This window comes from Tursiops truncatus, chromosome 2 (genome assembly GCF_011762595.2).
Source record: "Tursiops truncatus isolate mTurTru1 chromosome 2, mTurTru1.mat.Y, whole genome shotgun sequence".
Lineage (NCBI taxonomy): Eukaryota > Metazoa > Chordata > Mammalia > Artiodactyla > Delphinidae > Tursiops > Tursiops truncatus.
In genome coordinates this window covers 66,783,474-66,798,721 of record NC_047035.1, presented here as the reverse complement: position 1 = coordinate 66,798,721, position 15,248 = coordinate 66,783,474, and the positions used below count along the sequence as shown (strand labels likewise).

Genomic DNA, 15,248 nt, shown 5'->3' with positions numbered 1-15,248 from the left:
TCAAAGTACAGTATTCTTTAATTAATACAGGGTTTGGTGTTTCTACTTAATGGACACTGATTTTATTCACAATATATAAAATTAAAGCAAGGCATGCTAACTTAGTTCCAGTGAAACAGCCTGAAAAGAGTGCTCTTTATTATTTTTGAAAACTAGCCAATTAAGGATGAGGAAGTAGATCTTTACTGAGGTAGCTCCTCTGACACTAAAAGAGATGATTGTGTCCTGTCTGCTCTTGGCTTTACAAAAATTACATTGTTGGGTGATTGAATAACTTTGTCATGGAAAAGCTTATTTTCTAAATCAGCGTTGGCAAACTGTGACCTGTGGACTAAATCCTGCCTGTATTTGTAAATAAAGTTTTATTGGAACATAGCCATGCTCATTCATCTACATGTTGTCTATGGCTGCTTTGGTGATACAACGGCAGTGTTGAATAGTTGCAGATCAAATGATCCACAAGGCTTAAAATATTTCCTTTTTCTTTTTATTTGACATCTTTATTGGAGTATAAGTGCTTTACATTGTTGTGTTAGTTGCTGCTGTATAACAAAGTGAATCAGCTATATGTATACATATATCCCCATATCCCCTCCCTCTTGCATCTTCCTCCCTCACTCCCTATCCCACCCCTCTAGGTGCTCACAGAGCACTGAGCTGATCTCCCTGTGCTATGTGGCTGCTTCCCACTAGCTATCTGTTTTACATTTAGTAGTGTGTATATGTCAGTGCCACTCTCTCACTCAGTCCTTGCTTACCCTTCCCACTCCGTGTGTCCTGAAGTCTCTCTTTACGTCTGTGTCTTTATTTCTGTCCTGCCCCCAGGTTCATCAGAACCACTGTTTTTTTTTTTTTTTTAGATTCCATATATATGTGTTAACATACGGTATTTGTTTTTCTCTTCTTGACTTACTTCACTCTGTATGACAGACTCTAGGTCCATCCACCTCACTACAAATAACTCAATTTCGTTTCTTTTTATGGCTGAGTAATATTCCATTATATATATGCGCCACATCTTCTTTATCCATTCATCTGTCAATGGACAGTTAAGTTGCTTCCACGTCCTGGCTATTGTAAATAGAGCTGCAGTGAACATTGTGGTACATGACTCTTTTTACATTATGTTTTCCTCAGGGTATATGCCCAGTAGTGGGATTGCTGGATCATTTGGTAGTTCTATTTTTAGTTTTTTAAGGAACCTCCATACTGGTCTCCATAGTGGCTGTATCAATTTACATCCCCACCAACAGTGCAAGAGGGTTCCCTTTTCTCCACACCCTCTCCAGCATTTACTGTTTGTAGATTTTTTGATGGTGGCCATTCTGACTGGTATGAGGTGATACCTCATTGCAGTTTTGATTTGCATTTCTCTAATGATTAGTGATGTTGAGCATCCTTTTATGTGTTTGTTGGCCATCTGTATATCTTCTTTGGAGAAATGTCTATTTAGGTCTTCTGCCCATTTTTGGATTGGGTTGTTTGTTTTTTTGATATTCAGCACATGAGCTGCTTGTATATTTTGGAGATTAATCCTTTGTCAGTTGCTTCGTTTGCAAATATTTTCTCCCATTCTGAGGGTTGTCTTTTTGTCTTGTTTTCCAAGATTTTGGATCATCTTTACTATCATTACTCTGAATTCTTTTTCAGGTAGACTGCCTATTTCCTCTTCATTTGTTTGGTCTGGTGGGTTTTTACCTTGCTCCTTCAGCTGCTGCATATTTCTCTGTCTTCTCATTTTGCTTAACTTACTGTGTTTGGGGTCTCCTTTTCGCAGGCTGCAGGTTCGCAGTTCCCGTTGTTTTTGGTGTGTGCCCCCAGTGGGTAAGGTTGGTTCAGTGGGTTGTGTAGGCTTCCTGGTAGAGGGGACTGGCTCCTGTGTTCTGGTGGATGAGGCTGGATCTTGTGTTTCTGGTGGGCAGGACCACATCTGGTGGTGTGTTTTGGGGTGTCTGTGACCTTATTATGATTTTAGGCGGCCTCTCTGCTAATGGGTGGGGTTGTGTTCCTATCTTGCTAGTTGTTTGGCATGGGGTGTCCAGCACTGGAGCTTGCTGGTCATTGAGTGGAGCTGGGTCTTATTGTTGAGATGGAGATCTCTGGGAGAGCTTTCACCGATTGATAATTACATGGGGCCAGGAGGTCTCTGGTGGTCCGGTGTCCTGAACTCAGCTCTCTCACCTCCAAGGCTTAGGCCTGACACCTGGCCGGAGCACCAAGACCCTGTCAGCCACACAGCTCAGAAGAAAAGGGAGAAATAAAAGAAAGAAAGAAAAATAAAATAAAATAAAATAAAGTTATTAAAATAAAAATATAAAAAAATGTTAAAATAAAACAATTAAAAAACGTAGTTAAAAAAGAGAAGAGAGCAACCAAACCAATAAAGAAATCCATGAGTGATAACAAGTGCTAAAAACTAAACTAGGATAACCATATAAATCAGAAACTAGTCAGTCACATACAGCAAACCCCAAGTCTACAGTTGCTCCCAAAGTCCACTGCCTCAATTTTGGGATGATTCGTTGTCTATTCAGGTATTCCACAGATGCAGGGTACATAAAGTTGATTGTGGAGATTTAATCCGTTGCTTCTGAGGCTGCTGGGAGAGATTTCCCTTTCTCTTCTTTGTTTGCACAGCTCCTGGGGTTCAGGTTTGGATTTGGACCCGCTTCTGCATGTAGGTCACCTGAGGGACGTCTGTTCCCGCCCAGATAGGACCGGGTTAAAGTAGCAGCTGATTAGAGGGCTCTGGCTCACTCAGGTCTAGGGGAGGAAGGGGTACAGAATGTGGGGCGAGCCTGCCGTGCCGGCAGAAGCTGGTGTGACACTGCGCCAGCCTGAGGTGTGCCGTGTATTCTACCGGGGAAGTTGTCCCTGGATCACGGGACCCTGGCAGTGGTGGGCTGCATGGGCTCCTGGGAGGGGAGGTGTGGATAGTGACCTGTGGTTGCACACAGGCTTCTTGGTGGCGGCAGCAGCTGCTTTAGTGTCTCATGCCCATCTCTGGGGTCTGCGCTGATAGCCGCGGCTTGCGCCTGTCTCTGGAGCTCGTTTAGGCGGTGCTCTGATTCCCCTCTCTTCGGCACCCCGAAACAATGGTCTCTTGCCTCGCTGGCAGCTCCAGACTTTTTCCCAGACTCCCTCCCGGCTAGCTGTGGCTCACTAGCCCCCTTCAGGCTGTGTTCACGCAGCCAACCCCAGTCCTCTCCCTGTGATCCAACCTCCAAAGCCGGAGCCTCAGCTCCCAGTCCCCGCCCGCCCTGGCGGGTGAGCAGACAAGCCCCTTGGGCTGGTGAGTGCTGGTCGGCACCACTCCTCTGTGCGGGAATCTCTCCGCTTTGCCCTCCGCACCCCTGTTGCAGTGCTCTCCTCCGCAGCCTCGAAGCTCCCCCCCTCCGCCACCCTCAGTCTCCGCCTGTGAAGGGGCTTCCTAGTGTGTGGGAACCTTTCCTCCTTCACAGCTACCTCCCACTGGTGCAGGTCCCGTCCCTATTCTTTTGTCTGTTTTTTCTTTTTACTTTTGCTCTACCCAGGTGCGTGGGGAGTTTCTTGCCTTTTGGGAGGTCTGAGGTCTTCTGCCAGTGTTCAGTAGGTGTTCTGTAGGAGTTGTTCCACATGTAGATGTATTTCTGATGTATTTTTGAGGAGGTAGGTGATCTCCGCGTCTTACTCCTCTGCCATCTTGAAGGTCCTCTCAAAATATTTCCTATTATTTGGCCCTTTAGGGAGAATCATGCTGACTCTTGCTTTTTATCTAAGTCTTTTGTAGACAGATCATGTTCAAGTTATGGTGGAGGTTTATGTGGTTGGTATTTTTGTGTTTAATTTTCCATTCTGCTTCATTCTAAGAAAGAAAACTTGAAATCATTTTGAGTGTTAGTTTTCAGCTTTCTCATCAAAAGTAGGTATAATACCACCTTACAGGGTTACTATGAGGAGTCAATGAGAAATGTAAATAAAATCCTTACCAGAGTGCCTGGCATCCCGGAGGAATTCAAGTGGTGGGGAGATATAATCAGGGAAAGTCTAGGTGTCTATTTGGGTGATTCAGGATGGCATGTTTTTAGAGATTCTGATTTGTCCACAGAGCTGGCTGTGGAAGCCTAGTGTATCCAGGTTTTTAATATAACATTGCTGATTAACTTCCCTCCATCCTTTTCTTCCTTCCTCCTTTCCTGTGTCCCTCTTTCCCTTTCTCTTTCCCCTCCTCCTGCTGACCTTTGTATGTTGCAGGAAAAATGGGGTGTGAGAGCTTGGTCATGTCCCAGCTCTTGGGTGAGTACCTGGGCTGGGCCACCAAGTGAGAGTCCTTGACTTTGTGCAGGAAAAAGTTCAAGAGCAAACGAGCCATAGTAAAATGAAAGCAGGTTTATTTAGAGAGAGACACACTCCATCTTAGAAGGTGAAAGATGGCCGCAGGACATGGAGTCCTCTTGAAAAGTGAGCGGTGCTGGGCTGTGGTGGGTGGTTAGTTTTTGTGGGCTGGGTAATTTTGTATGCTAATGAGTGGGAGGAATATTCTAATTTCCAGGAATTGGGACACCACCTACTTTTTGGCCTTTTACAATTGGCCTGGGAACTCTCATGGCACCTGTGGGTGTGTCATTTAGCATATGCTAATGTATTACAATGAGTGCATAATGAGGCTCAAGGTATACTGGAAGTCAAATCTTCTGCTATCTTGGGCCTAGTAGGTTCTAGTCAGTTTTGGTCATATCCTTTTCTTCTTAATGGTTGTGTAATTCTTTTAATGGTTGTGCCCTGTCCCCTTTCCTTCAAGTCTCAATACCTTTCTCTTCTCTGTTTCCTTTTTGGTATATGTAAGCATTGGTACTAAATTTAGTTGGTCAGTAGAGACTTGTAGAGAGTATGCAGAGAACCTAACACATAGAGGATTTTCCATTATTCTTAGTTCCATTCTCCAGGAAAAAAGAGGAACTCTATCATGTTGTGATTTCCCTCCCTGCCCTCTTTATTCTTATGTGATAATGTGTATTAGCAGCTATGTAGGTATATGTAAAATCCATTCCTACCACAGCAAATTTTAGGGCAGATCTTCAGTTTTGTCTTATTCCATGATGCCAAGGACTCACTTTTAGACAAGCATGGTTTTCTTCTAGAAGACAGAACAGATAGATGATAGCTAAATTCTCCCTAACATTTTGAAGGAAACTTGAAGATCTAGTGATGATAAAATTGACCCTAGCAGTCTTACACTGCAAGCACTCACTTAGTTGTTTTCTTGTTTCATGAAAACATAAATTTAATTTTACTTGACAGGTATTTTTAGAAGATTAATTTGAAAACTGAGACCTAACCCTTTCAAGTTATTCTAAAACAACATTAATATAAATGAGAGCAAGGAAAAAGAATCTTAGAATATTTTTTGTTTGCATTATTATTATTTTATGGTTGCATTAATTTTGTATGTGTCACAAGAAAACATATGGAAAAGAGGTGTTAGTTATAGCATTAGCAGACCCATAGGTAATAGTTAACAATTATCCACATTTCTTAAGGTTTTAGGCCCCCTCATTTGAAAATGTTTTTATCTGTAGTGAATTTAATTCTATTTTTAATTCAACTTAATTCTTTTGTTTGTGGTTTGAAAAGGAGTTAAAATCAGTGAGAATTTCTCAATGAATTTCTCAATGAATGTTCCTTTTTAAAGCTACTGACTGACCTAAATTTAGTTCCAGTGCTTAGATACATCAGAAAGGAAACAGGAGAGAATGGTATGAAGATCAGTAGGAAGAGAGGAAAGAGAAAGGGAAAGAGGGACACAGGAAAGGAGAGAGGAAGAAAAGGATGGAGGGAAGTTAATCAGCAATGTTATATTAAGAAACTGGAAACACTAGGCTTCCACAGCCAGCTCTGTGGACAAATCAGAATCTCTAAAAACATGCCATCCTAAATCACCCAAATAGACACCTAGACTTTCCCTGATTATATCTCCCCACCACTTGAATTCCTCTGGGGTGCCAGGCACTCTGGTAAGGATTTTATTTACATTTCTCATTGACTCCTCATAGCAACCCTGTAAGGTATTATTATACCTACTTTTGATGAGAAAGCTGGAAACTAACACTACAAATGATTTTTTTTAAAGTATTAAACCCAAATTTTATATATCACCATTCCATTAAAGGTAATGTGTCCTTCCTCCTTTCTCATTTATTTTACAATAAGCTGAGATTTTTGGTAGAGGGAGATATTAATCCCAATCCTCTGTGAGTCACACAGGGACATTAAACGATTTTCTTAGAATTGCAGTTTGAGTCACTGTAAAGTTAGGAACATAAATTTGAATGTACCTTGTTTTGTCTATTTATAGGAACCAGACAGTGGGGTTTAACAAGTGATTTTGTGTCTGGAAATAGGTAGATAACGTGGAAGATGAGAGATTGTTTAGTTTAAAAAAATTTTTTTTGAGAGGTTAAGAGTTTTATCTTGCCAGGATACAGGGAGAGAGGGCGGAGAGTTGTATGTCTTGGGGAAACATAACTCAAAGGCATATAGTTAGTATTAGCATTCTGTTTGCTTGTATATGAGAAAAACCAATAGCATTGATTTAATCTGTGAAAGAAGAAAGAGCAGGGGGTGGTGGGGGGAGAAGAAAAAAAGACATATTTGGGAATAGTGAATTTTGTTTGTCTTCCTTTGTTAACCTGCTGATGAACTGTCAGCTAGTGAAGAGACCAGTCGGGATATTCTGCCCTTGGGCAGCTGGGTGGATCATCAAGGAAAACAGTTTTAGTTGTTTATGAATTCTCTGGAAGACTTCGGGTTTTTAACAGTGACTGGCACGTAAGAGGTTGTCTCTGTACTATGTCTGCTGCCATCCTCGTTAGCATTTCCATGCCAGATTTGCATCAGCATTTCTCACTTGCTTTAATTATGGTCTTGTTTCTATGCTTTTTCCCTTCATTTTGTATTCTTTGGTGTGTTAGATGGTCTTTCCAAAAGTTAGTGCTCCTTCTTGCTGGGGTTATGTTTGCTGTTGTAAACCATTATTTTAACATTGTGTGCAAGTAGTTTGTTAGTTTTCAGATCAAAAGGTTTTAGTCTGTTTGTGAGTGTATGGGAGATCTGAACCACAATGTTTAAAGTGGATGCAGTGGCTTTCTTTAGTCAGTTATCTAGAAGGGATTAGTAAACCAACAAACGATATTTACCCTGAGCAGTTTATGTTCTTTTACCTTACTGTTGCTTTGAAAGTTTATGTTATGATTTTGGAGTATTTTGCAAATTGTCTTTTCTGTAGTCAGACCTGCTGTTTCTGTGCACTTTATCTTTGATGAAGGGTGGGGAAAAGTCTGACGGTAAATTCTGTTTTCTTACAGTCAAAGGCCGTTGGTTTGCTAGATGTGGATGTGTATGGCCCTTCTATTCCGAAGATGATGAATCTGAAAGGAGATCCAGAATTATCACAGAGTAAGTGAAGAAGAGAGAAGCAGTATGACAACAGTTACACTTCTGTTTAGTGCCTGCGGAGTGTCAGGCATTGTGTCACGCACCATGTGTACCTTATACACACTATAATATAATTACGAAATCAGATGCGGGGCCAGACTGTCTGGGTTTAAATTCTAACTCTGTCACTGATTAACTGTGTCGCTTTGAATTGTTCAACCTCTTCGTGCCTCAACACCCCCATGTGTACATAGCGTTAACAGTTGTACTTACCAGACAGAATTGCTGTACATAATCGCTCAATTACAAAGTTGCCGTAAGTGTAGTGCATTCAAAGCACAGTGCTTGGCACACCATAAGTGGTCAGATTCAGCTCATCATCCTCTCTGTATGTAAAAATGTGTGAATGTATGGGGGTATTTGAATAGAAAGTATCTAATATATTTGTGTTAGAAGAGCTGAAAATTATTTTCTCTAATCAGATATTTGTTATATTTGTCTTAAAGTGTTTTTGAAAAAACCATAGAACTTTAATTTCTCTCCCCAGTCTTCACTGCCATCAATAGGACAGAGTAATTTTTTGAGTAAATCTTTAATATTTATTTAATATTAATATTATTTATAATTAACATAGTAAATAATATATTATTTTATATTTATTTATATATTTAATATATATTTATATATTTTATATACATTTAATATTTTATGTATATTTATTTAATATTATATATAAATATATATTATATATTATATAAAATATATAAAAAACTAAATATATATATAATTGTGTATATATTTAATATTAATATAAATTAATATTTATATTATTTAATATTAATATACTAAATCTTTAATATTTTGAGTAAATCTTTAATATTACAAGATTATTTAATAATCTTGTTATATTTTCTTACAAAGCTATTAAATATAAAGCATTAAGAACAAGGAAATTCTATGATCAAAAAATGAAAAATTGGAACAACTGGTAACTCTTCTTGAAAAATAGTTTTCAGTGAAATTAGTTTATTAAAATTTATTTCTAATTATAGTAAGAGTATAGAATTGAATAATTTCTTTTGTTTCTTATTAGACCTTTTATTGTCCATGAATCTAGGACAAAATGCCTGTATTTAATGCAGGGTATTTATTGGATTTTCTGTGTACATAATAGAAGTTTTTTTTTTTTTATCATTGTCATTAAAAGTTAGGTAATTAGACATTGTCTGCTATTTAAGGTGCTTTTGTTTGTGCTGTAGTTGTTGAAATCAGTTATGTTAAGTTCTGAATAACCATTTATCAGATAATAAGGATTCTCCCTATCACTTTGAAGGAAACTTGAGGCTCTAGTGATGATAAAATTGACCCTAGCAGTCCTACATTACAAGCACCCACTTAGTTGTTTTCTTGTTTCGTTATAATATAAACTTAAGGAAGCTAAGTTATTCTAGTTTCTTTGTTCTTTGCCCTTTTAGTGGAGTGTATACTTAGTTTGCAAATATGTGCCATGAGCCAAAATGTCAAACTTACATAAAGGAGTAATGAATTTGTGTACTTTAAATGATAGACTTGTTATATCTATCTCTTGATTAAAGTAATGTGAAAACTAGTGCATGTAGCACATTGAGTGATAGCAAAATGGAGCCCTTGGTGTCAGTTTTTTCTTAAGTAGTCTGTTCAGTCTATGCCAATGTAAATACTTGAAGTGAACTTTGATGTCTTTCTTCTTGTTTTACAGAAGCTGTAATCTTAAATTTGATGTTTGCAAATTGGCTGCCATTAAATAGGCTTTCTGGTAAAAATGAGCTACTGGAAATCTTGGAAAGCCTGAAAATAATACTTTTTTGTGTGTTGACAAGCTGATCTTAAGTCCCCCAAGAAATAAACTGAACGATTAAGGCATTCACTTAAAAGAATGTGGATTCTTGAAAGCCCATCTTTTAAATTGGTTTTTGAATCTTAGATAAACCAGCCACCATTATACTAATTGGCATCATTTTGATATTTTTACATTTTTGTCAAGTTAATTTATCCTGTATTACTCTCTATTATAGAAAACACAATGCACCGTGGAATTATCTAATTAACAATAAGAAAAAAGATTTATTTTCAGCAGTTCAGATTTTGCAGAGATAGAATGGGTGAGCAGAATCTTAGCTTTATAAATGTTCCTCTGTTCCTGGACTTAGCTAGACAACCATAGGGGCAGTGGGACTTCAGGATTGTCTTTTTGTCTTCATTATTTAAGCAGACATATGGTAATGTAGTTTTGGTCAACTTGTTCATTTTAAAACTCCATGTTAAGGTTGACAGATTCATTCTCTTATATATTTTTTCTTTTTGAGGAGACTATAGAGAAACCACACTTCTTGTACTTAGGATATTTTAGCCTGATTACCAAGTGAAATTTTACATATGATTCTAGAGAAGTGAATTCAGTAATTGAAGAAAAATTTAAGTTTGTAATAGTTTTGGATTTCTTAGGTTGGGAATATTTCTATCAGCTTAAAATGACAATAGTGTTTTGTCTATGTTAGTATGCAAAATTATGGTAATGGAAAGTCTAGCCAGTTTGTAGAAAGAGTATTGTACAGAAACCTCAACAGGTTGACATTATAGTGGCTGCAAGTGAACAGTTGCTTTGGGAACCTAATGGAATTTAGAATAAAATCCATGTGTAGTTTGAGAAATTATCATCTAAGTGTGGATTAACTTTTTTTTTTAAAGAACAAATACCAGTCATTTTTCTCTTTTTTAACTTTCTAAATAACATAATATGCAGATTTCATATTACAGTATAGCCAAAGTACAGTCCTAGAAATTATTGACTAGAAAGGTTTTAAACTGAAATTGCAAGTGAATATTAAATGGTGGTTGCACACAGAAATGTATTGTTAATTCATTAATGTAATATTCTTTTTTGTTGAGGATTTTTCACTGAGTTTTCTCAAGTGACTTTTACTGGTAGGAATCTGCTTTCTTTCACAGTTTCGTGATGATAAATCACCTTCAGAATTCTTGTGAATTTTTTACTACTTAGTTTTACTAAAGAATGTCTTTTAGTGTACTTAGCTAATAAAGTAGGAAAACGTTAAGGCCTGTGGAGAGAGGTTACTAAAATTGAAATGTCAAGTAATTTTATTGAGGATGACACAGTGATCATTAATGATTGACTATGAGACTTTTTTTTGAGTAGGATTCACTTTTCTTTTGTTGTGGGCTAGAAATTTTGCACTCATGTCACAGTATTCTGCTCTCTCTGTCCTAAGGTATTAAGCATTTTCCAAGTTTAGGATTGAATGTGTGTATGGGCTTATGAGACAGAGAAAATGTGGAAAATCAGCTTGGGCAAATGACCTTTAATAATAGCACTTATCTCCGGTAAGAACTACCAGGAAGTGACTAAGATTTCTTTAAGATAATTTAAGCGCATAAAGAATGAGAGTGAATTCTACTCATTCCTGAAATTACCTTGTTTCCTTCCAAGGCAGAGAGTTAGGGGTTTACTGAAGTTATTGACATAGATGATTAAATTCTGATCCAGTGGTTGGAGCTCCCAAAGCTTCTCATTAATAATTTGCTTCTTCTGGTCATTGTCTTGTGGACCCTTGGGTTTCATCTGATGCTAGAGTTCCTCTGATTATCTTTGGGAAAGATTCTGGGATGTAGTCCATAATCACAGTGTTATAGAAATGACTTTTTTCTTGCTGGCTTCCTGGATTTTGTTTACAACCTCTTTTATACCTAGAATATTAAGGCAAAGAGTAAATCAGGGTTGAAGGATCCTTAAAAAGTTGTTTTGGTTTGTTCTGGCTTTAGGCACTTTTATCTTTAAAATATCTCAGAGATGAGATCTATGTTCTTTGAAGAATCCTATCACCCTACTTTATCAAGACAAAAGTCCATCCTTTGCTTGGCTTATTGTTTCTTGCACAGGTCACTGAATAGGCTGAACTAAATACCTTTTTAGTATGGTAAAACCCTTTTCCTTTTTTCTTTGACAGTCCTGAGCTGAAGAATAGGCAGCCTCTTTTTGGAGTTCTGCTTGCTCTGCTGCAAACCGTCTTAGCCAGGGGCTGCAGCAGATGAAGTCATTGAAGAATGCTTTATTTATCTACAGAACAACTAAGTGTATTTTAGTAGCTATTGCCTGTTAATTTTTGTTTTCTTTCACAGGATGGCAGCAAATGGTGTTGACCGGATATATCTGTGTATATGTCAAATAGTCCTTACATCTTTGAGTTTCTGATTAGCACCTGCCCCACGACAAGATTGGTGTCCTTTTATGCCTCCTTCATTTTTTGAGTTATATCAGAGGGCTGCCCTTAAGATGTGTAGATTAATAGGACGGTACATTTGTAATGTGGCTATATCTTTTAAGGCTATTTATACTTCATATTATCTTTTCCAGTCTAATCCCAGACTGGAAAAAATGTTTGTTTGTTTTTTTTCTTATTTCCTAATCTTTTGATCATTTTTAATGTTTCTCAACATTATCAGCACATTTTCAATATCTTCTCTCAGATGAGAAAAAAGAAGCTTACTACTGTTAGGTATTGTGAGGGGAGATAGCTTGCAATTTTATTTATAATATTCTATTTTTACTTATGTAGTCTCTGAAATTTTTGCATTTTAAAATAGAACCCATCATTGCTGATTCATAGTTACAGGAATATTTTAATAAAACATATGCTGCTTCCTCCCCCCCCCTTTTTTTTTTTTTTTTTTTGGGTTAACAGGAAAGTAAAGCATTTAAAAAGGAAAGTAGTTCGGTGAAAGCAGGATGTAAAATGACTTTTGAAGGTGGAAGATTTGGGGAATATTCATCCGTGAATTGGGAACTCCATGGGAAAAGGCAAGAGGTCATTAATAATGAAATTATACTAAGAGGCATGAAAAGTTTTGATCGTCTAGATTTGGTGAGGCTAGCAAGAGAGAAGAGAAATTAGACACACTACCAAAAGAAAAAAGCGATGAAATAAGGCATCTTTTTCACTTTCCTTTTGGACTTCTATTCTAGATTTTGTCTATGTGGTATGCATTTATACAGGGTAATGGATTGAAATGACATCTTGTTCATCAAGATTGGATAGATTTTGTACACCCATGTTTATAGCAGCATTCTTCACAGTAGCTAAAATGTGGAAGCTACCCACGTGTCTATCAGTGGATGAATAGTTAAACAAAATGTGGTATATACATACAATGTAGTATTATTCAGCCTTAAAAAGGTAATTCTGACATAGGCTGCAACATGGATGAACCATGAGGATGTTATGCTAAGTGAAATAAAGCCAGTCACAAGAAGAGAAATACTGTATGATTTCCCTTATATGAGGTACTTAGAGTAGTCAACTTCATAAAGACAGAAAGTAGAATGGTAGTTGCCAGGAGCTTGGGGGAGGGGGAAATGGGGAGTTATTGTTTGATAGATATAGAATTTCAGTTTTATAAGATGAAAACAGTTATGGAGAGGGATGGTGGTGATGGTTGGGCAACATTATATTTAATACCACTGAACTGTACACTTAATAATTAAGATGGTAAATTTTATGTTATGTATGTTTTACCACAATTTTAAAAAATGGGAAAAAAATTGGGAAGATTTGTTCTGGCAATATTATCAGTACTGGACATAACAATACAGGGTTTCTTCAATAAGTGTCTGTGGTATCGACCCAGTGAATCAATCTGTTCTTTAAAAGAGCAATCATTACAGAACTGGGAGAAAATACAATAGTGATGTTTCATTGGGAGACTTAACAAGCTTAGCTATAAACCTCTGATTTTCAGTTTGGAAACTTCACTAGCCTACAAGTTGTTAGGAATTGTAGCCCAAAGTTACATTTTCATGTCACGAAAAGTGATAGAGCTTATTATATTCAAAATTCTTAATGTTATTGTTACCTATATTACCATTTGTAACATTACCAATGTTATAAAGCTCTCTGATCTGGTTTCTGCCTTCTCTCTACTTCTACAGGCTCAATTCCAATAAGTTGCCTTGTTGTTTAGTGAACACCAGTCACAGTGGCCTCTGTTGCTCAAAAATGCCACGCTCCGTGCTGAGGACCCTCGTGTGTTTTATTTTCTCTGCCTGAGACACCTTCCATCTCTGTTGTCTTCCACCCCTGGCCCACAACAAGTTTCTACTATCAGGTCCCAGTTTTAATGTTTCTTCTTCCATGACTCCTTCTCTGACTCATCACTCTCCTTATTGCAATTGCAAGGGTAGTTTTTGAATTATCTGGCTTAATTTTTAATTTATTTATTTTTAGAAATTTATTATTTATTTATTTATTTAGGGCTGGGTTGGGTCTTCGTTGCTGTGCGTGGGCTTTCTCTAGCTGCTGCGAGCAGGGGCTACTCTTCATTGCGGTGTGCGGGCTTCTTATTGCGGTGGCTTCTCTTATTGTGGAGCACGGGCTCTCGGTGTGCGGGCTTCAGTACTTGTGGCATGTGGGCTCAGTAGTTGTGGCTCACAGGCTCTAGAGCGCAGGCTCAGTAGTTGTGGTGCACGGGCTTCATTGCTCGGCAGCATGTGGGATCTTCCCAGACCAGGGCTCGAACCTGTATCCCCTGCGTTGGCAGGTGGATTCTTAACCACTGCACCACCAGGGAAGTCCCCTGTTTAATTTTTTAAATCTCTTCTACTAGGCAATACAACATGCACAGAGCAGAGGCCTTCTGGCTTGGTTTGTTTCGCTTATGCTTGGTTATATAGTAGATGCTCAGTAAATCTTACTTGTTTAGATGAAGAAGTTTCCTGCTAAATTTATTGTACATTAGCTGCATATTTTAGTTTCTGCTTTGGTTATATTAGTAACTTAATTTGCAATCATAATATATATTTTTTAATGAACAATATGGACAGTTTTAAGATATTATCTTAGCAGTTAATCGTTGTGATATATGAGTGGCTGTCTTATACTACTTTTTTCCATTTTTAGGAAAAGAGAAAGAACCTATATGGTTAAGGTATTTGACTTTTGAGAATTATGTTACGTGGAGTGAAATGGTTGCTCACATTGTTTCAGTGTGGTAGGACAGTGCCAGTCTTGCCTCACATTTTAGTTTTGATATGTTGAGTACAGATCTGCTTACTCATAAGGGGTAGAGTCTTGTGGGCCATGATGGAAAGGACAGTGTCCAGAATGCCAGCTCTAAGACTAAGAACAACCTGAAAAAAGAGAAGGAACTAGTGTCTCAGCGTACACCATCATTCTTTTCCTCAGACCATCCACATTGCCAGGCTAAAATAATGCATGGACAGAGATTATTATTTGAGTGTATTAATGTAAAGATCTTATTTGAGACTGTTTATTCTGGAGATTGGTATTTGTAATAGGTGTGGAGAAATGGTGAGTGAGGAAGCAGTGATGGTAGGTTTTGATTTTATTCTGCTGTCTCTGAGGTCTTTCAGTTAAGGAAAAGAAAGCAGAAATAGCAGCTTGCGGTTTAATGGGCTTTGGGATCTCCCTTGCAGTGTAAAAACCACAAACTTTTCTTGAAGTGGTGGAATGTCTTAAACGGGGCTCCCCAGAAAGCAGAGCCCTGTAGAGTAATAATTTATTAGGGAGTACCAGACCGGACTGAGGAAGGAGAAAGGGAGGGAGAGCCAATATGAAAATGCGCTATCTAGTTGGCTGTCGCTAACCGTGACAGCTTGCTTGATTGCATGGGATTGTGTAGACTCCATCTCAAGACAGTCTATCTGGGAGAAGAGGGGAACAATTTATCTAATGTTATCCATCTTCCAGTGACCAAAGGCTCACCTCAGGAGGTATTAATTCACCTGCATTTCTGAGCTCTGTATGAGTAAGTCCTGGCAGAGA

At 37.9% G+C, this 15,248-nt stretch overlaps 1 protein-coding gene across 3 annotated transcripts in view; it reads left to right on the top strand.

Annotated features, from left to right (window-relative positions):
• NUBPL (NUBP iron-sulfur cluster assembly factor, mitochondrial) overlaps positions 1-15,248 on the top strand; it is a 297,899-nt gene that overhangs the window by 54,455 nt on the left and 228,196 nt on the right. For all 3 annotated transcript variants that reach the window (XM_073800566.1, XM_073800565.1, XM_073800567.1), the window contains exon 5: positions 7,344-7,434. In XM_073800566.1, the coding sequence (XP_073656667.1) occupies positions 7,344-7,434 (91 nt within the window). The remainder of the gene's footprint in view (positions 1-7,343; positions 7,435-15,248) is intronic.